The sequence below is a fragment of the Dipodomys ordii genome, unplaced genomic scaffold (assembly GCF_000151885.1).
Source record: "Dipodomys ordii isolate 6190 unplaced genomic scaffold, Dord_2.0 Scaffold37, whole genome shotgun sequence".
Classification (NCBI taxonomy): Eukaryota; Metazoa; Chordata; class Mammalia; order Rodentia; family Heteromyidae; genus Dipodomys; species Dipodomys ordii.
The window spans coordinates 722,723-744,019 of record NW_012267253.1 but is presented as its reverse complement, the minus strand read 5'-3'; the positions used below and the strand labels follow the sequence as shown (position 1 = coordinate 744,019).

Here is a 21,297-nt window from a genome sequence, read left to right as displayed (position 1 = left end):
CCCCTCTCCCCCTTCCTGCTTCTCCTCCTCCTCCTCCTCCTTCTTCTTCTCCCATCCTGGGGCTTGAACTGAGGGCCTGGCCACTGTCTCTGAGCTTTCTTTGCTCAAACCTAGCACTCCACCACTCGAGCCACAGCTCCACTTCTGCCTTTTTCTGTGTATGTGGTGCTGAGGGCTCGAATCCAAGGCTTCATGTGTGCTAGGCAAGCACTACCACTGAGCCACCTTCTTGGCCCTAGACCTCATTTTAAAAAGTGACTTTTTCTACCTCTAAGATAGCTAGTACTAGGCAACTAGTCTTTTAACTACTACACGAGTTCTTTTAGTCTGTAAAATAGGAGGTCTTACTTGAAGTAATCAACATGACACTTTTGAGTTAGGAAGATAGGAAGTAATGTATGAAGATTAGATATGAATTCTAGTTTTTGTTTTTATTGCTGCTATATTTTTTAGGAAAAAATGAGTTGCTTTTTCATGAACAATATAATGGGACTGGAGGAATGCTTGCTTGGTTTGATTTGTGTTTAGCAAGCGTGAAGCCGAGCCCTGGGTTTGATCCTCAGCACTGCTTCCCTGCACATTATAAATTTAATAGTAGAACTGATATTTAGTTATGAAATCTTATTTTTCCTATTTCAAGAATATTTTTTCCTTTCAAACTTTTGGTATTGTTTTGAAATCTTGCAACTGTGGAAACTTGCAAATAATAAAATTGTATTATTAGAGGTAGATATTCCTTGGATAGAAGTTTACTCTCTCAGCAGGGATAGGGCTATTTGGGTATTTCTTTTTTTTTAATTTATTTATTTTTTATTTGTGAACATACTGTACAGAGGGGTTACAATTACATGGGCAGGATAATGCGTACATTTATTACCAAGCATTGCAGCCTCCTCCTTTGGTTTACCCTTCACATCCCTTCCCAGCCTCCCCCCTCCCCCCCAATCCCAACCCTTCTCCCCCCCTTCCCCCCCCCAATTTGGGTATTTCTAACATTATTCAAAGTCCAAACAAAATTTTATTAGTGCAGGCAACGGGCAGATAACAAGAAGCCTAAATGTCTGTCTTAATACATACCAGAAGATTGAATGTGACAGACATTCCCTACCTCTGATCTAGTGCTTCGTCATGCAGAAATTTGGTAATTTTTCTAGCTGAAAAGTATGGCCCAACCTTAGTGATCTTCAGCTCAGAGAAGAAATACTTTTGAAGTCAGACTGTTAGAATGAGTTCAAATTAGTTACAATGAATGACAATCTTTTCAAATCTGATTGGAACTTTGCAAACTGAAACCTCAAAGGTTCCATTGTTTAGCATTTCATAATTAAGTTTCTGCTAGTACTTTAATAAAAACTACGTTTAATAAAACTAGGCTTAAAGAGCAGAGCAAAAAGGGGAAACAAAGGAGGAGGCAACAAATGCTTGTTAAGAAATGTACTCATTACATTGTCCATGTAATTGTAACCTCTCTCTACGATATTTTCACAATAATAAAAAAGCAGAGCAAAAACCAGAAAGATGAATTAGATCATTATGAATGATCTTGCTGTTTGAAGATGTAAAAGGAAGTGAGAATGTTTTAGATAGAAGAAAAAGACGTTCTTGAGATTTCTGTATCTTCTGGTTCATATTTTTCTTTTTCTTTTTTTTTGGTCAGTTGTGGGGCTTGAACTCTGGGTGCTGTCCCTGTGCTCTTCAGCTCAAGGCGAGCGCTCTACTGCTTGAGCCACAGCGCCACTTCTGGTTTTCTAGTGGTTTTTATTGGAGATAAGTCTCACGGACTTTCCTGTCGGGGCTGGCTTTGAACCGTGATCCTCAGATCTCAGCCTCCTGAGTAGCTTGGAATACAGGCGTGAGCTACCGGTGCCCAGCTTGGTTCATATTTTTCAAAGAGCAAAAACAGGCAGGATTTAGATTCACCAAGCCTCATTGTTGAACAAATCTTCATTATTAAGCTACTCAGGAGGTGGAGATTAGAGGATTGTGGTTCCAGCGTAGTCTTGGTAAAAGTGAGATTTGGTCTCATAAACAAGCGGGTATGATTTTACATGCCTTTTGTCTACTGATTTGGGAGGCCTCCGAGGCTAGCAAGGACCAAAGTGTGATCCTATCTGAAAAACAAGCTAAAAGAACTGAGCATGTGGCTCCAAGTGTGAGGTCCTAAGTTCAAGATCTAGTACTGTGAGATCTGAAGATTGTGTTTCAGAGCCAGATGGGGCAGGAAAGCCTGGGATACTCTTTATTTCCAATTAACCAGAACACTGGAAGTAGCACTGTGGCTTGAAGTGGTAGAGCAGGGACGGCGCTCAGGGCCTGAGTTCAAGCCTCATGACTGACAAGAAAAAAAAGCCGGTGCTGGTGGCTCAGGCCTTTAATTCTAGCTACTCAGGAGGCTGAGATTTTAGGATTATGATTGAAGGGCAAAAATGACCACGAGACTTATCTCCAATAAATGTGCAGAAAAAGCCAGAAGTAGAGCTGTGGCTCAAGTGATAGAGTGATAGCTTTGAGCACAAAGAGGCTCAGGGACAGCACCCAGGCCCTTAGTTCAAGCCCCAGGATTGGGGGGTTGAGAGGGGAGGGAGAAAGGTAATTGAGAGCTCCTACCTTGTGTCAGGTTCTGTTCTCAGTGATAGGGGATATAATAGTAGAAAAAAATTTTCCATATCTAGAGATCTATGATTCTACATCATTTATTACCTTTTTTGCTCTGTGAAATTGAATTTAATTTTCAAGGCTTGTTATAGCCACAGCAACAACTTGGATGAGCTTAAAAAAACAAAAAAACACAAAAAATGGCTACTCAGGAGGCTGAGATCTGAGGACCACATTTCAAAGCCAGTCTGGGCAGGATCGTCTGCAATACTCATATCTCCAATTAACCACCATAAAACCAGAAGTGGTGCTGTGGCTTAAGTGGTAGAATGCTAGCCTTGACCTGAAGAGCTGAGGGACAGCGCCCAGACCCAGAATTCAAGCCCACAACTGACAAAAAAAAAAATTAAGAAAAACCCCTCCCCCCAAAAAAAATGGGAATGAAGACAGGGAATTTATTGGTCTGTATAACTGGAAAAGCTAGGTTATGATATTAGTTTTAGAAAAGTTGGATCCAGAAATTTTTAAATGATGTCATAGGAACTTGTCATAGGAACTTCATTTTCTTTTCTGTTTCAGTTCTGCTTTCCTCCACGTGGTGATAAAGCTAGGTTTAGATTTATTTTCTCTGAGAACAGTGTCTTACCATGTGGCTAAAGGCTGGTGATGGTGTCTCTGCCTCCCAAGTGCTGGGATTATAGATATTGAATATATATACAGTTAACCAAGGCTTTTGTTTACGTTTCTATTATTTATTACAGTCTTTCATGATAGAGAATTAGTGTAGCTTTGTGTGTGTGTGTGTGTGTGTGTGTGTGTGTGTGTGTATGTGTGTATGCTGAAACGGATTTGAGTTTAGGAATCATGCTCCCTGCTTTCTTGCTTCTAGAGGCTGGTGCTTTACAACTTGATTTATGCCTCCAATCCATTTTCTTTTTAACAAAAGCTGAGGCACAAAAAGAGGAAGTATAAGTAGCCTAAGATCATTGAGTCAGTATTTGTTCAAAGATTCAGATATGTCTTGATTCTAGAAGCCATTTTGAATCGGAAACTACAAATGACAGATAATGGCTGCAGATTTTGAAGAATTTCCTGAAAATATGCCAGTCTCATGAAATTAGTATATTTCTGTATTTCTTGCCATTTGGAGGTATTGGCAGTGAGTCTGTGATTATTTGGTGTCAGGGACTGTTGTATTGAATTTGAAGTTTGTCTTTAGGAATCTTATAAAAAGGTAGAGAAAATTATTCAATGGCTGTTCAGCATGTGTTGTGCATGAAATGTAAGGAAAACAAAAAAGCATTAAAGACTTTGTGTCTAGCCTTTGAAATTTGTCTTTGCTTAGGAAAGGTGTTAAATGGCAATTCTCATTACTCTCAGATACTTCATTTGTACATTATTGAGCTTCTCTCAATAGTCTTCAATCTGTAGTAGTCAAAATTAACACACATGTAGGCATTTATTTTCAGAAATAGTTTATGTAGGCAAGCATGCTTTTATTTGCTAGATACACACCTGAAATATTGTTTCTATCTTGTAAGTTAGGGATATAGTCCACCTAGAGAGAGTGTAGATAGCAAAACATTTGAAAAGAAAAAGTTTCTCTGTGAGAAATGAGTTAGAAATAACTCCTTAAACTAGAGAAGATGTGAAAGTCTTAAGATGCATATAGATAAGGATGAATAACACTAATTTAGTAGTTTGGGAATCCAATGTGCAGTGTGATGCATAATAGTATGAAACAATACTTGTACATAATTCTGGGATATTTATTAATTGTATACAATAAATTGTATACAATATTGATCATGTCAGGATAATTCGATTTTCATGTGTAGATAATGATTGGCTCATGCCTGTAATACTAGCTACTCAGGAGGCTGAGATCTAGGATTGTGGTTTGAAGCCAGCAGGGCTGGTGCTCTACCACTGGAGCCACACCTCCACTTTGGGCTTTTTGCTTTCCTGCTTGGGCTGGCTTTGAACCAGGATCCTCAGATCTCAGCCCCTTGTGTAGCTAAGGTATGAGCCACTGATACCTGGCCCATAGGTATTTTCTATATTGATCTTCATACCTTCTTGTAGGTCTTAAGTATTATATAATGAAATAATTTTGTAACATTATTACATAAAATGTTCAGTTACATACATGCTTAACATTCAGTAGGTGGTTTTTTTCAGACATTTTACTGACTGGAGTTTTATCTTTCTATATTTGTATTTACATATGTACTTTTTTCCTCAAAATGATCTGAAAGTTGTGAACATCGTACTTTATCTCTAAATATGCCAACCTTCTTAAGAATACGGACATCCTTTCACATAACAATTACCATTTTCATAATTTTATTATAAAATGAAGGCTCACTTTTTGCATTTGATTGTTGTGTAGTATCAATGTAGAGACTTTACTGTATTTTGATACTAGTTTTTTGTGGAGTCTTGAAGAGTCTAGGCCAGGATGCTATTCTGTTGCCTTTTATTTTGCATTTGCCAGCAGATTATTAAGATTTGCTTAAAATGACTGTCTTAAATACCTTATAGTTTATTATCTATTTTGAAAGTAAAATTTGATATTTATACATTAAATATATGCTGTAAATATGTATTATTTAGTGATCTCTTCCTGTTACTATTCTCCAGTTATATTTAAGAATTTAGGGGTTGGGAATGAAGCCCTGGGTTCTGTTCCTCAGAATTCAGGCCCCACGACTGACCAAAAAAAACAAAAACAAAGAGAAAACAACCAAAGAATTTAATGATGATAAGCATGTTTGATTTGAGTTTCACTTAGATAGTTCAGAGTTGTTTCAAGAGTGTTGGTAAATTAGGATGTGGTCAGTATGATTACATTCAATGGCATTTAATTGCTGTTTAGTCATAGAAAAGATTTAAGCATACCAATTCAAATGGTATTTCAGAGATCAAGTTAATATTTGCAAAGGATTGATTTAGTCCAATTTGTCAATACTGTGATTATATATTTAAGTCAGTTTCTTTGAAATCTGGCATAAATTTATATTGGCAGGGTAATCCATTTAAATGTTTTTTTTTTTTTTTTTGGTTGGCCGTGGGGCTTGAACTCTGGGCCTGGGCGCTGTCCCTCAGCTCTTTAGCTCAAGGCCAGCACTCTACCACTTGAGCTAAAGCGCCACTTCCGGTTTTCTGGTGGTTTATTGGAGATAGGAGTCTCACGGTCTCTCCTGCCCGGGCTGGCTTTGAACCTCGATCCTCAGATCTCAGCCTCCTGAGTGGTAGGATTACAGGCGTGAGCCACCAGCGCCCGGCCCATTTAAATGTTATAATGCCTTTGTAATAAAGTAAAATTGGTGATTATTTAAAAATAACCGTACTAAGACTTAATTTTCCTCAAACAGTTGTTTTAATGGTAAGACATTGTGTTTTTAGATTAGTCTATTGGAGAAAAATGTTTTTTTAATAGATTCTTGTGTGTGTGTGTGTGTGCACCAGTCCTGGGTCTTGAACTCTGGCCTTTTTTGCTCAAGGCTAGTGCTCTGCCACTTGAACCACAGCTCCACTTCCAGCTTTTTTGGTATTTAATTGGAGATAGGAGTCTCAAGGACTTCCTGCCTGGGCTAGTATCTAACCTCAGTCTTGAGATCTCAGCCTCTTGAGTAGCTAAGATTACAGCATTGAGCCTCTGGGGCCTGGCTTAAAAACTATAATTTATGAATATTAATATTAGTTACTAATCATAGCATGCCTGTATATCTGTTGAAGTTTTTGTTTCCTGAGATTTCCTTGAAATTAAGTGGTTGCTCAATACTTTTTGCTGCTTTTCTTTTGTTTTTGGTAGAATGCTCTTTTTTTAATTAAAATTTTCATGCCAAACATTACACTGATGATTTTATTCTTAGGTCTGTTTGCTAATTTGAATGGTGTAGGATTTTGGTTTGGGAATTTTTATGTTTGCTTTTTTTGAATTTGGTAAAAGATGCACTTTAGACTTTCAAAGTGAACAAGAAATTATCTTCTCTCTGCTAGGAGGCAGGTGGAAGTCATCATAAAGTTTCTGTTTCACCTGTTGTCCATGTTCGGGGGCTCTGCGAATCGGTGGTGGAAGCAGACCTTGTGGAGGCTCTGGAAAAATTTGGGACAATATGGTAAGGACAATAGGAACTTTGTGCAAATTGAAAGTGAATGATAGGACAGACCTTGCTTGATTGATCTAAGTCTTGATGCTTAGCATTGTATGTGTAAAGTTTGCCTGTGAATGTATCTCTTAAGAAAAATATTTTTTCAGTTTTGAGACAAGAGTCTTGCTATGTAGCTCAAGCTGTCCTAGAATTTGCTATATATAATAGCAAAAGCTGGCATCATATTTTTAAAAATTTCTTTTTTTTTTTCTTTTTTTGCCGGTCCTAGGCCTTGAACTCTGGGCCTGAGCTCTGTCCCTGAGCTGCTTTTGCTCAAGGTTAGTGCTTTACCACTTGAACCACAGCTTCACTTCTGGATTTTTCTGAGTACTTTATTGGAGAGAAGAATCTCACAGACTATTCTGTCTGGGCTGGCTTTGAACCACGATCCGCAGATCTCAACCTCCTGAGTAGCTAGGATTTCCGTCTTGAGCCACTGATGCCTGGCTAAACTTTTTTTTTTTTTTTAAAAGCTTACATTAGCTATTGTTACATTTCTGCACATATTTACAATGTATTCCAATCAATCTTATCCCTTTTTATTTTCCCTTTTCTCTCTTCCTGTTTCAAGCTTGGCCAAAACAATTTCAACAGATTTTATGGTTCTGTTTTCATAGTTGCAAACAATCTTTTTCAATTGTATTCATCCTCTTTTTCGTTAGTTCAATCCCCTCTAACCCACAGCTTCTTTCTCTGTACCCACCACCTCCCCTTTCCCATGGCTTCAAACTTTTGGTTCTCCTATTTCAGCCTTTTTAGTGCTGGGATTGCAGGCATATGCTATCTTTGGAATCTTATATGCTTATTTTTATTTTCTTCAGTGCTGTGGCTTGAACCAAAGCCCTTGAAATGCTAGGCAAGTGCTATGTCACTGCTTGGTGTTTTTGTTTTTTTGGAGAGGGGGAATAGTGGGGCTTGAACTCAGGCCTCAGAGCTGTCACAGCTTGTTATAGCTCCACAGTGCTTGTTATTTTTGACCTTCCTAAGATGATGTATAGGTTTATTTTTGAGGGTCTATGAACTATTACTCTGTAACAAGTTTGTGAAAATTGTAAGTGAAGTCATAGTAAGTGAATATGCTGCTCAAGGTAGCTACCCAAAAATTCTAAATTAGTTTTATAGTGTGTCTGTTGTTTTCTTCTTACTATGGATAATCTAGAATTGAGTTTTATATTTTTCGATGAATACTTTTGTTACAGGCATCTTACGAATTAGCACAAGAGTAACTCCATTCTTCAAGGGCCTTCTAATAGTAAATAAGCGGTGCCTTGTCCTATGGAGTTATAATGAGATGACGTGTCTACTTTATTTTTTCTCTAGTACATTTAGAGATTTTTTTTTTTGAGGGGTCCGGTCGTGGGGCCTGAACTCTGGGCCTGGGCGCTGTCCCTCAGCTCTTCAGCTCAAGGCTAGCGCTCTACCACTTGAGCTATAGCACCACTTCTGGCTATTTTCTTTTTGCTTATGTGGTTTTGAGGAATCGAACCCAGGGCCTCAGGCATGCAAGGCAAGCGCTCTACCACTGAGCCACCTTCCCAGCCCATTTAGAGATTTTTTTAAACGAATTGCAACGATTTATAATTTTTTTTTGGTGGTGGTTTTGGGGGCCGTTGAGATCTCTAGGCACTCTAAACTGAAATGTGTAAATAGGAAATAAAATGTAGTTGATAATATTTTGTAGTTGAAAATATTTTATAAAATATTTTATAAAAAGTTGGAGTGTTGGGGCTGGTAATGTGGCTTAGTGGTAGAGAGCTTGCCTAGCATGCACAGGCTGACTTTGAACCGCTATCCTTAGATCTCAGCCTCCTGAGTAGCTAGGATTACAGGTGTGGGTCACCGGCACCTGGCCATTTTATTACTTTCTTTGGTGACCTCATTAAGTGGTGGATGACTTGGCAGACCTTTAATGCTCACACACTTGAAAAAATACTTGTGTTGAGATTGTGTATCCTTAAGGGTGTTAATTAAAAGCCTTATGAACTTGGTAAGGCCCATATGTTGAAATAACACTAAGGTGACTCACAGGTCTCTATCATTTGGAGTGAAAGTCTTTGAAAGTTAGGTCTTGGAGAGTAATATATTTATATTAAGCAACTCTTTAATCCTTACATATTAGTGTGAGACTAACTCCATTCTGTGAAGATCTTCTAAGTGGTATCTTGACTTGTGGAGTCATAATGAGATGACATGTCTGGTTTATCCTTCCTCTAGTACATTTAGGGATTCTTGATATTTTATGAATATATGGTTTTGGGGCCTTGAGGTCACTAGGTAAGTACTCTACCATTTGAGTCATGCCCTATGACTCAAATTTTTTTGTGTGCTGGTACTGGGGCTTGTGCTGAAGATGGTGGTTTGAAGCCAGCCCTGGCAGAAAAGTATGTGAAACTCTTCTCTCTAATAAACTACTCAGAAAAAGCTGGAAGTGGAGCTGTGGTTCAAGTGGTAGAGTGCTAGCCTTGAGCACAGAGAGGCCCAGGGATAGAGCTCAGGCCCCAGAACTGGCCAAAAAAAAAGGAAGCTAAAATGTATTAGAATAATAATTTTCTATACTGTAAGGTGGTTGGTTTCTTATTAGTACTTTACCATTTTCAACTGCTGAAATAAAAAAGTAGATCTTGATTATGAAGCACTGATTATCTGACTTGATGTGATTCCTTTGGCTTAATCTTAGAACAAGCATGTTGATTGTGTTTTTAGTCATTACTAAGGTTCTTGTTACAGTGAATTGAGAACATGTTTTCTCAGTTTCGAGCTATATACTGTTGGTTTTTCTTTTGCTCCATTTCTTTATTGTTCACTTTTGTATTAGGATACCTTTTATTTAAGAGAATATATTATGAAAAGTAAACACCTCACCCTTCTGCCCAAAGGCAGTCATGATTACAGTGGATATCTTTGTATCTTTTTTTTGTCGGTCGTGGGGCTTGAACTCTGTGCCTGGGCGCTGTCCCTCAGCTCTTCAGCTCAAGGCAGTGCTCTACCACTTGAGCTACAGCGCCACTTCCGTTTTTCTGGTGTTTTATTGGAGATAGGAGTCTCACGGTCTCTCCTGCCTGGGCTGGCTTTGAACCTCGATCCTCAGATCTCAGCCTCCTGAGTAGCTAGGATTACAGGCGTGAGCCACCAGCGCCCGGCTCTCTTTGTATCTTTTCATGGGTTCTTTGAAAGTATTTTGAGCCAAGTACAGGTGGCTCATGCCTGGGGAGTTTTTTTTTTTAAATTTCTTTAAATATGGCATTTAGGAGGCTGAGGCAGGAGGATCACTGGTTTGAGCTTGTCTATGATACATATTGAGACTGTCTCCAAAAAAGAAAAAGTACTTTAGAGATTATATGAACTTTGGACAGTCTTTGGTTGCTTTTATTTATCTTTTGGTTCTGTGTTTTTGATAAGGTAATTAAAAGTACCAGGCTCTGGTAGCTTACACTTGTAATCTTAGCTACTCTGGAGGCTGAGGTCTGAGGATTGTGGTTTGAAGGCAACCTGGGCAGGAAAGTCTGTGAAACTCTTATCTCCAATTAATCACCAAAAAAACCTAGTGGCTCAAGTGATGAGCACTAGCCTTAAGCAGAAAAGCTCAGGGACAGTGTCCAGGCCTTGAATTCAAGCCCCACAACTGATGAGAGAGAGAGAGAGAGAGAGAGAGAGAGAGAAAGATAGAGGAGGGCAATGAGAAAAGAGGGGGAGAGAGGAGAGAGAATTAAGTATAATCAGTTCTTAGATATTGTTGTGGGCATGTATTTGGAAAGTTTAAGAAAAATAGGGTAGTTTGGGCTGTTTAGGGCTTTTGTTTTCCAGCCTTATGTGAAGATTATCTCAAGTGATTTCTATATATTAGCAGAAGAACAAACTAGGTGGTGTATCATTAGTAACTGATAACAAGGAATTATGTTAGAAGAGAGTATGAAATGGATAAGCTAGCAATCGTGGGTCACTAAACTTCATATGTGGACAATCTACCTGATCTCCTACAATTTATTTGGATGATTAGGAATTGATTTACATTGGACAATAGTAAATTCATCTGTATGACTTGATTTTTTTAAAATTAAAGTCTGCTTTTACTTGATTGAGAATCAGTAATGTTAATTGAACTTGTTATGTTGGATATTCCCTTTTCAGCTATGTCATGATGATGCCATTTAAACGACAGGCTCTAGTAGAATTTGAAAACATAGATAGTGCCAAAGAATGTGTGACATTTGCTGCAGAAGAGCCTGTATACATTGCTGGTCAACAGGCTTTTTTCAACTACTCTACAAGTAAAAGGATCACTCGGCCAGGAAATACTGATGATCCATCAGGAGGCAACAAAGTTCTCCTGCTGTCAATTCAGAATCCTCTTTATCCGATCACAGTGGTATGTATTTTATTATGACAAACTATATCTAGAGTAACCAGCTTGTTTTTTAAAAATCTGCCAACTGTTTTTAAATACTTAAAAAAATATTAAAAATCTTAACTTTGAGCTTGTTGCCTGTGGCTCATGCCTGTAATCCTAGCTACTCAGGAGGCTGAGATCTGAGGATTGAGGTTCAAAGCCAGCTGGGACAGGAAAGTCTGTGAGACTCTTATCTCCAATAAACCACCAGAAAACCAGAAGTGGTGCTGTGGCTCAAGTGGTAGAGTACTTGCACTGAGCTGAAGAGCTGAGAGACAGCACCTTGGCCCAGAGTTCAAATCCCATGACTGACAAAAAAAAACATCTTAATTTTGACTACTAAGTTTAATGAACAAGAAATCATGAGCACTAAAATAAAAGAACACAGTTGTCATTAAGTAGGTTCATTAGAATTTTTAAAATTATCTATTCCTTTTTCTGATAATAAGGAATTATAAACCAGACTTGTTAGAAATAGTTTAGGAATATCATTTGTTAATATACCAACTATGTATGTAAGCATCAATTAAGTAATGATTCCATAGTGCATTAAGATACATATATCATAGCCTTTTTTTTTTTTTAATTGTTGGTTCTGGTCTTGGGGTTTGAACTCAGGGTCTGGATGCTGCTCCTGAGGCTTTTGTGCTCAAGACTAGAGCTCTACCACTTGAACCATAGCTCTACTTTTTGCTTTTTTTTTTTTTTTTTGTGGGCATGGGGGTGGTGCTGTGGGGTGGTGGTGGTTAATTGGAGATGAGGGTCTCACAGGTTTTTCTGCCCTGGCTGGCTTTGAACTTTGATCCTTAGATCTCAGCCTCCTGAGTCATTAGAATCACAGATGTGAGCCATCAATGCCCAGCTCATAATCTGTCTTGAGGTAGCTTATTTAAAAGCTTATTTACTTATATTTCCCTGCTACTTTGTCCTTTCACAAAGTTATATGAATAGAATTTTTATTAAAGTGCTTCTCAAATGTTTCATTGGAACTTATCTAATGTTGATATATTGTGTAGGTGAGGAAAAAATTGAGACATATTAAAAGGTCTTAAAACTAATTTTTTAGCTTGATTTAGCATAATTCAGTGGTAGAATGCCTTCCTAGCATGTTTGAAGCCCCGAGGGTTTGATCCTTAATACCACAGACTAAAAAAAATGGGAATGTCTTAAACATTGTCAAATTTTAGACAAAATGGAGTATAGTTTTAATGTTCTAAATGTAACGTGAAAAATTTTGTTTTTTCCTTCTAGGATGTGTTATATACTGTTTGCAACCCTGTTGGAAAAGTACAACGCATTGTTATATTCAAGAGAAATGGGATACAGGCAATGGTTGAATATCCTTTATATGTAAATTTATTATGTCTATGAATGCAGTCTAACATTTTTTATTTAGCCATTTTTAGACAAGTGACACTTTTTCCTCCCTCAACAATCTAGTTGGTATAGATTTAAAAAATGAAACTGAGCTGGGCACTGGTGGCTCACGCCTGTAATCCTAGTTACTCAGGAGGCTGAGATCTGAGGATCACGGTTCAAAGCCAGCCTGGGCAGGAAAGTCTGTGAGACTCTTATCTCCACTAAACCACTAGAAAACTGGAAGTGGTGTTGTGGCTCAAGAGGTAGAGGGCTTACTTTGAGCTGAAGAGCTGAGGGATAGCGCCCAAGCCCAGAGTTCAAGTCCCACAACTGACCAAAAAACAAAAACAAAAAACCTGCAGTACCCATAGAGGATGTTGTTACTGTTTGTTAAGAATAACTTGGTATCATGCAACAGCCCTGTACTTCATCCTACCCAGTGTGAAGTAACACTATTTCATAACATGTACACATGCATTTTTACGGTTTAACCCAAATGACCTTCTCTTACTCTTCTTGAAATAGTATAAAAGTAGCAAAACTTTATCTTTATTGGCTTTTTAAAATTATTAATGTAAGATCTGCTTTTTAAAAGCTATGTTAAATTTGTTAAATTTGTTAATATGTTGGATAAAAAGCAAGTTACAAAATCATATGTGTATATATAATATATATTATATATAATTGTATACATAATACAAAGCACATTTTTAAAAGATAGAGTTTTAAAAAACTAACCTATATGGGCACATATAGAAAAAGGTAGAGATTCATTGTAAACCTTAACAGTGCTTGCTTCTAGTAAGATGTTTTGTTTTTAGTTTTATTATTTTATACACTTGGAGTGGTTTTATTTACTTTTTAAGATTGACTTTTTTGGTTTTTTTGGTGGTTTTTGAACCTAGGCCTTCTGCTTGTTAGGTAAATGTTTTGCGACTTAAGCCATGCTTTCAGCTCTTTTACTTTAGGTTATTTTTTGGGTAAGATCTTGTGGTTTTTGTCCAGGGTGGGCTTAGACTGCCAGCCTCCTTCTTACACCTTTCAGTAGCTGGGAATCACAGGTTGCATCACCACTTCCTGGCTTTGTTGAATGAGATGAGGTTTTGCTAATTTTTTTACCCACCTTCTGAGTAGCTGGGTTTACATGGGATTACATGTGTGAGCCACTGCACCTGGCCTTGAAGTCATTTAAAAAACAATAAAATTATGATAGCGAAGTGATTATATAATACTGTTGCAGCTCAGAAGAAATATATAAAAATCAAGTATTTATTTTGGTTTAAGGTTTTTTGTTGTAATTTGTAGGTTGCTAGGAAATAAAACTAGGCTTCATTGTCCTGTTCATTCCCCAATTTATAGTACTTATGACTTAGAAGGATAAATTGTAGGCAGTTTGGTTGTATTATGCTTTCTTTTGTACCCTTGAACTTAAATACAAATTCTTCAGCCGATGTGGTAGTTCATGGCTGTATTTCTAGATAGTTGGGATGATGAAGATTGGGAGACTTGAGGCCAGCCTGGGCAAAAAGTTAACAAATACTCAATTTTAAACAATGACAAATGGAGAAGGTGGCATGCCTCCGTTGTTTAAGCTGTAGGAGGAGGAGGATGATTGCAGCCTAGGCCAGTCCTGGGCATCAATAGGAGACTTTTCAAAAAGAATGAAAACCAAAAAGGCTGGTGTATGGCCCAAGTGGAAAAATACCTGCCTAGCAGAAGAGGGTCCTGAGTTCACACCCCTTGTTAGTACTACTACCACCAAAAATGAAGAAATATTTGTGTGTGTGTGTGTGTGTGTGTGTGTGTATACACACACACATATATTTGTGTGAAATTTTATGTGATAAAACATTTCAGAAGTATTTTTAATCCTTTGAAATTGAAAAATGATTAAACATTGGATACTTTAAACTACATTTCCTTAATAGAGTTTATGTTTGAATCAGTCCTTTGTGCTCAGAAAGCTAAGGCGGCACTCAATGGAGCAGATATATATGCTGGATGTTGCACACTAAAAATTGAATATGCAAGGGTAAATACTATTTTTCAATACTTTATTAAATATTTATACTTCAAGTATATAATTTGAACTTACTTTATTTTCAATTTTAACAGCCAACTCGTCTAAATGTTATTAGGAATGACAATGACAGTTGGGACTACACTAAACCATATTTGGGAAGACGAGGTAGGTATTTTGTACATTTTAGAATGTACTTACATCTGCTGAGATTTTTTTTTTTAACAAAAATTTAGGTTTCTTTTTTCTGAAATGGGCTAGTTAATTCAAATGAAAATCTTGTTGGTGAATGCTTTTATTACAAAAGGCCATGTATGCTGGAAATAACCTTGAACATTAGTGCCCCCTACTGGTGTGTATTGAGCTATTTATATTTAGTTCAACAAGTGCCCACACATACAGGCACGCGCGCAGTTCAAGGACTTGCATTTCTCCAAGCAGCTCTCTCTCTTTGGAGGAGAGGAAACTGATTTCAGAATATTCCTTACAAACTGCAAACTTGCACACTGCTTCTCCATGGAAAGGACTTTCCCCCCAAGCTGGACGAGGCATTAAGAAGGATAGAGGACTCCAGCAGGCTGACTCTACACTTCATCATGCACAACATCGGCATCAGCAAAAAGCCCTCTGAAAAACTCAGACTTGCAATTCACCTTGACTGCATACTGCATGCACCACCACCCCACGTTTTCAAAGGAGGACACTTTAACAGTACTTCAGACTTGCATGGGATGAACACCATGATAGACTGTGCCCATTTATATATGTATGTATATATTGGTCTGATTTCCCTTAAAGTTTCAGTTGTAGAATTTAAGTCTTCACTAACGGAAACTAGGGTTTATTTACAATGTTAATGCCCATTACTGTAACTGTTTTCAGCTTAGAGTCAAATTGTTAATTGAAAAATAACCAAGGTCAATTATTTATTTATAGGTCTTGGGAATTGACAATGCTTAACCAATCCACACAAATACTAAGGATATGTGGATTAGAAAGATGTATATTTCGCTGGGGTATAGCTCAGTGGTAGAGCATGCTTAGCATGCACAAGATTATGTGATTCTCAGCAACACTCTCCCCTCAAAAAAGAAGGTGCATGCTTGATGCACTTAAGTTTACTTTTCCCCCCTCAATTATTAACCTTGAGCAGAAATTCTAACATTGAAAAAAGTGTATTATATGTAAAAGATTTTTTTTCTGTGTGGTTTGATTTTTGTAAAGTGGCTGTTTATAAGTTGTCACTTTCTGTAATAATTTAAAGTTACTACTTAATGTTTGTGTAACTAGAAAATTTGGTATTTTAAATATAGGTGAAAGTAACATGTTTGTTCATGGTAGAATATATTTAAACATGATAAATCTGAAAGTAAGCATTTCATTTGAGATGCACTTTCACATATAATCCTATAAATGCTAAATTTAATAAGCGTAGATTTGAGTGATAAAAATTGTTCAACTAACTGTGTGGCAATTCTGGAATATACAAATTAAAATGCGGATCTTGTAAAAACAAGGGGGCTGCAGTATTGGCTACATCCCAACTACAATATCAGTATTTGAACCCATGTTGGAAAAACTTGAGTAGGTAAATTCAACTAGAAAAATAATTTGTGACATCCAGAGTATCTTGGGCCATAGTTAATCTAGTACATATACATACATCAAAATAAAAATAAAAAGAAAATGTATTGGTCCCTAGTATGTTAAAATATTAATGACTTTAGGATGATTGGCTTCTTTAACTCAATTTCCAGAAAATCATCTTGTAATTTGCCTAAGGCTGTAAATAAGTTTGTTTTGTACTACAGCTTTGGCTAGACCCCTAAATTTTTACTACTCAATGGAAATTTGTTTAGTTTAGACTTTGTACAGTTGAATCCATTATTGGAAAACAAAACCTTAGCACTCAAACAACAACAGGACAAGTGGTTGATGAGAAATCTCTCACTTCTGTCAGTTTTAAACACTTGTTTGGGGTTTTGTTCATTCATTTAAAGTAGTGAGTTTTAGTTGCATTTTTCTTAATATCTTAAGACATTTATAGATTAGATTTTAAATGTTAACATGTTCAGAAAAAGTTGTGAATATAACACAAAGCTAGATTAGTTTTTCATACAATTCTGGTGAAATCTGTTTAGAAATATGCACGATAGGTTGTTAAATAATATAATTGAAGTAAAATAGTTGTTCACAGATGATTTTTCTGACAAGACTAGGAGTTTGTTTTTGTTTTTGAAGTGATCTTAACTTGAAGTCAAGTTGATAATTAAAGTTGTCTGCAATGCCCAAATAAAACCTTCATGTATCTTTTTCTATGAGAAAAATAGGATTTTAAAAAGCATAATTTTATTTTCAAAAGTCCTTTAGATATGAAGATATGATTACATTTTACTGCAAAGAATCCTTACTTGATCTCCAGGAAGCTTCCAAAAGTGTTAAACAAAAGTTAAATATTATATATGTGTACCTTTTTTTTTAAACAAATTGCATAGCTTAATCAGATATTAGTTGAATCTGTGATAGCTTGCAAACCACTGTTTACAGATGGAAATATTCAGTGATCGTTCTGTTCACTTTGCTTATGTGACCATATATTAGATAGTGAATGTTTCATATAAATTAATAGTAATGAGAGTGAGTGGCTGAAAGATACCTTGGAAATCTGCTCTTCATTTTATGAATGAAGATTGTGTTTTTGTGTCTATGCAGCAAGTTAGTGATTAAATTAGAATCATCTGATTTCCCAACATAGTTCTGTTTTCCTTTATAGCACTGTTGACTGTATCAGTAAAATTGAGCCATGAAATTGTGGTTTTAGTTTTAAGATTTCTAGAAACAGATAAAACATTCAATGTTTGGTGGCTTGTGCTAAAGCAGAGGAGCAGTGACAGAAGGGATTAGCAGGCTGAATTGATTCAAGAAGATTGAGACTTAAATGATGAGAGATGTTGAATGCCATATATGAAAAAAAACCAAAAAGGAACAGCATAAACTACAGATGCAGTGACTTTGGGAAAGTGGGGGAAGGGTCATATTAACTTACCAAGTATTTGGAAAAGTTTTCAAATACTAAGTGTATGAGGCTCCAAATGAATTGTAATGTGGGTGCAAGTCAGTTTCTATGATTATAAACATTTTCTTAAAATTAAGAGATATCTGAAAATGTTAAGATAGGTTCTTGTTCCAAGTATTGGGTATGTAGAGACTAATTAGTAGGGATAATGAGTTTTTGAATGGAAGTTGAACTAGATGATCTCCTTATTCCTTTTGGATACTTAGAATAATTAATTAAAGCTATACTTTTCTAGACTGAAGTGAAAGTTAAAAGTATTTCTCATCTTCCATAAACCTTATTTGTTTAGGTGACTAAGGACTAACAGAAAGACTACCTCTGAATTTTCAAAGATTAGAATGATTAGAGTCTTCAGATACATATGCAAAAAATATTATTGGACAGTATTATTTGATCAACAAACTTTTAAAAGTATATTCTTTTTTAAAAAAAACTTACTAACCAACATAGGAAGTAATATTTTAGAAGCCTGTTATTGATGTCTCAAGACGTGGGAAAATTGACATGTCTTTCTTGGAAACATAGCTAGAATAAAAAATACCTTTAGAGTATTGTAGTATTTTCATCCAATAATGTAGCCCCCTTGGTTAGCATATTTATCTTGGCATATTTAAACGTTGGGGGTTGCTCATAGTTCTGCCTGATGTTAAGGTCTATAGACAGTGACCTGTCTACAACATAATATGAGCCAGTGATGTGCAAAATTTCAGCTCTCAAGTCAGTAGGTGTTTGTAAATATGTGTATATACATATAAAATACTCTGTGTTTACTGATTGTGAAACCATGTAATACAGGTTGTTGTTGGCTTATGCTGAAACTTCTTGAAAGAAGCCCACTTTGAAAATGTGTTGCTGTTGAAGCTAATAGTATGATTCAGGTACTGTCTTTCAAAAGTACTGCACTTAAAAGCTTGTTTTAAAGACATGTATTGGTAAAAACTTGTGTACAGTGTCAAACTCTAGCATTGTGTACATTCACTTTCTGCAAAGTTATCTATTCTCTTAATTTTGAAAGTGTGATTGTATTTGACATTTGCCAAAAAGATATTTTCAAGTTAAGTGGAACTTGTTAGATAGAATTATTTTCTTAAACTTTTGGTGTTTGTATTTAAATTGGACATGAATGGATGTTTAAAGCTAACAGGAGTCCTATTTCTTTTATGAAGTATAATGGATGTTTTGAATGGGTGTTTCCCATGTGAGAACTCTGTTAAGTATTTGAGTCAAAATTGTTAAAACCATGTTTCTACTTTTGTGTCAGATAGAGGAAAGGGTCGCCAGAGACAAGCCATTTTGGGAGAACACCCTTCTTCGTTTAGACATGATGGCTATGGTAAGTTTGTCAAGGCAGAAGGAAGGTAGTATAGATGAACTATTAGAATTTTTGTATTTCTGTTGAAGAATGGCACATTTCTTGTCTGCATTTTTCCTGCTCACCTGTTGTGGTTTATTATGGTATCAGTCCCTTATAATGTATTCAGGTTGTCCAAAATCCCTTGGTTTTTTAAGGATATGATATATCAAATAATTCTTGAGATAAACAGAGCAATTGGCTGGGGATTGAAAATTTTTTGCTGTTATATTTGGTTTGGTTTGGTTTTGATTTGTAATGGGCTCTGGCCTATTAGAGGACCAAAAAGGAGGAGGAATATTGGTCAGTCAGTAAGTTTATTTCCATTCAGCAATTATAAGCAGACAGGAATTTTGAGTAATGAAGGCAGAAAGAATGGGATATTTGTCCAAAAGGATACATACTTTTGTTTTGACTTTTATACAGTTGATACTTTGGTTTTGGTTAAATTCGTTTGTATTTAATTCTATTTTTAAGGCTTTTTGGCTTTTACTGTTTGCAAGTATTAATACATTAATATAGTAAAACCTAGAGTAATTCTTGGAGTTAGGCTTCAGATTCTTGTTCTTATAAGTAGATGTTGAACATTGATATTAATAAGGGTTTTTAGCTGGCTGTAATTTAATAAAATGGTTTTTTTGACAGTTGCCCCCATTCTCTATTTTAAGATTGAAAAACAATACTTAGAAGTGGTACAAAAAATAGAACTTGTTATATTGAACTCTTTGATTTATTGTCACAGAGCTGCTGGTGTTGTCTGTTTCTTCCATATTTAATGATGGCCCTTCTTAAGTGTTTTGGCTTATTCTCTAGTGTCTTTTTAAAATCCAAAAATTTTATTTGTTGTATGTGCATCTGAAGTATTTGTTCAAGGTGTCCTGTCAGTGTATATAGCAGAGGAGTTGAAAAGACCTCTAGTGTCAAAACAATAGGCAAAGCACAGTTTTCTTTTAGTATGTTTCTTGTTTTTCTTAGTTGTTTCTGTAAGAGTAAATTTTAAATAGGTTGTTGTGTTGTTTTGGTCTTGTAGTAAAGAAACTATTTGGAACCTATTGTACTTTGCATGAGGAAAGTTACAAGAATACTAGTTTGTAGTGTAATCATGGAGTTAACTATGTCAGTGACAATTGAATGCTAAAAACTGGTTAAATGTTTTGTCAAAGAGGGCTAGAAAAATCTTTGACAGAATAAATGGACAAAGAAGTAGAAAGTGCTAGTGCTGAAACATTATTTTCTTGGTATAAGTTTTTAGGTTTGTGAACCTTTATAAAATATATTTTAATGGGTAAATAGAATAACATTAAATGCCCTACAAGAACTTTTTATTTTTAAAAAGTCAATTGTGAAAATCTTTGACAGCTTCACGTCTTAACATTTGCATAGGGGAATAATATTTATAATGTAAGGTTATATAAAGAGAAGTGCAAAATTCTTCAGGAATATTGCAAAATTCTTCAGGGATATTGCAGTTCTGTATTGTCCTGCAAAGGGGAAAAGGTGGTGGATTGTGTAAGAGAGGAGTATCCATTCTGAACTATGTTACTAAGGTATTGGACTCTGAGGTTTGATTTGTTTTTACTTCCTAGAGAAGTAAGCAGAATGGGGTATAAGAAGAGAGAGAACATGAATAAAAAGATAGAGAAATAAAATGAGGAAGTAGAAAAAAGATTTATGAAATAATGATCTAGAGCCTTTTCATAAATTTTGCAGATCACAAGAGCAGCAATTAGGCAAAACAGTTTTATTTGTATTTTGGAGTTATATCATGGGCGGTTTTTCCTGTGTGTTGGTCTGAAAGCAAGAGGAAATGGAAGAAATTATGAGTCAAGATCCATAGTTTCCATTAGAGATTATATATTTTTTGCTTTATTATAGTAGTATATCTATACTAATTGTCACAATTCTTTAAAAATCTCCCCCCCCCTCTCTCTCCCTCTCTCCTCGCTCGTGCTTCCTGGGGCTTGAACTCAGGGCTTGGGCACTTTCCTTGAGCCTTTTTTCCTCAAGACTAGTGCTCTACCACTTGAGCCACAGCTCTACTTTTTAGTAGTTTATTGGAGATAAGAGTTTCAAGGACTTTCCTGCTCTGGCTTGCTTCAAACTGAGATCCTCAATGTAAGTCTCCTGAGTAGCTAGGATTACAGGAGTGAGCCACTGACACCCAGCTAAATCTTGTTTGGTAAGCTCAGCCCTGTGAGATGAACTAGTACTAGTAGAGGCTCATATGTTGAACATTGGCAAATATAATACAGATTTATTTGCTGTAAGCTCAAGAAAGGTTAATATATTCATCACTAGCATCTTTGGATGTGATTTTTTTGGACCAAAGATGTTTATGTTTGAAATACAGGA

At 36.2% G+C, this 21,297-nt stretch overlaps 1 protein-coding gene across 1 annotated transcript in view; it reads left to right on the top strand.

The window, feature by feature from the left end:
* Positions 1–21,297, top strand: part of Hnrnpll (heterogeneous nuclear ribonucleoprotein L-like) — a 33,439-nt gene that overhangs the window by 2,091 nt on the left and 10,051 nt on the right. Inside the window, exons 2-7 of the mRNA XM_013018003.1 lie at positions 6,601–6,719; positions 10,881–11,118; positions 12,391–12,476; positions 14,434–14,530; positions 14,614–14,686; positions 18,856–18,927. Of these exons, the coding sequence (XP_012873457.1) occupies positions 6,601–6,719; positions 10,881–11,118; positions 12,391–12,476; positions 14,434–14,530; positions 14,614–14,686; positions 18,856–18,927 (685 nt within the window). The remainder of the gene's footprint in view (positions 1–6,600; positions 6,720–10,880; positions 11,119–12,390; positions 12,477–14,433; positions 14,531–14,613; positions 14,687–18,855; positions 18,928–21,297) is intronic.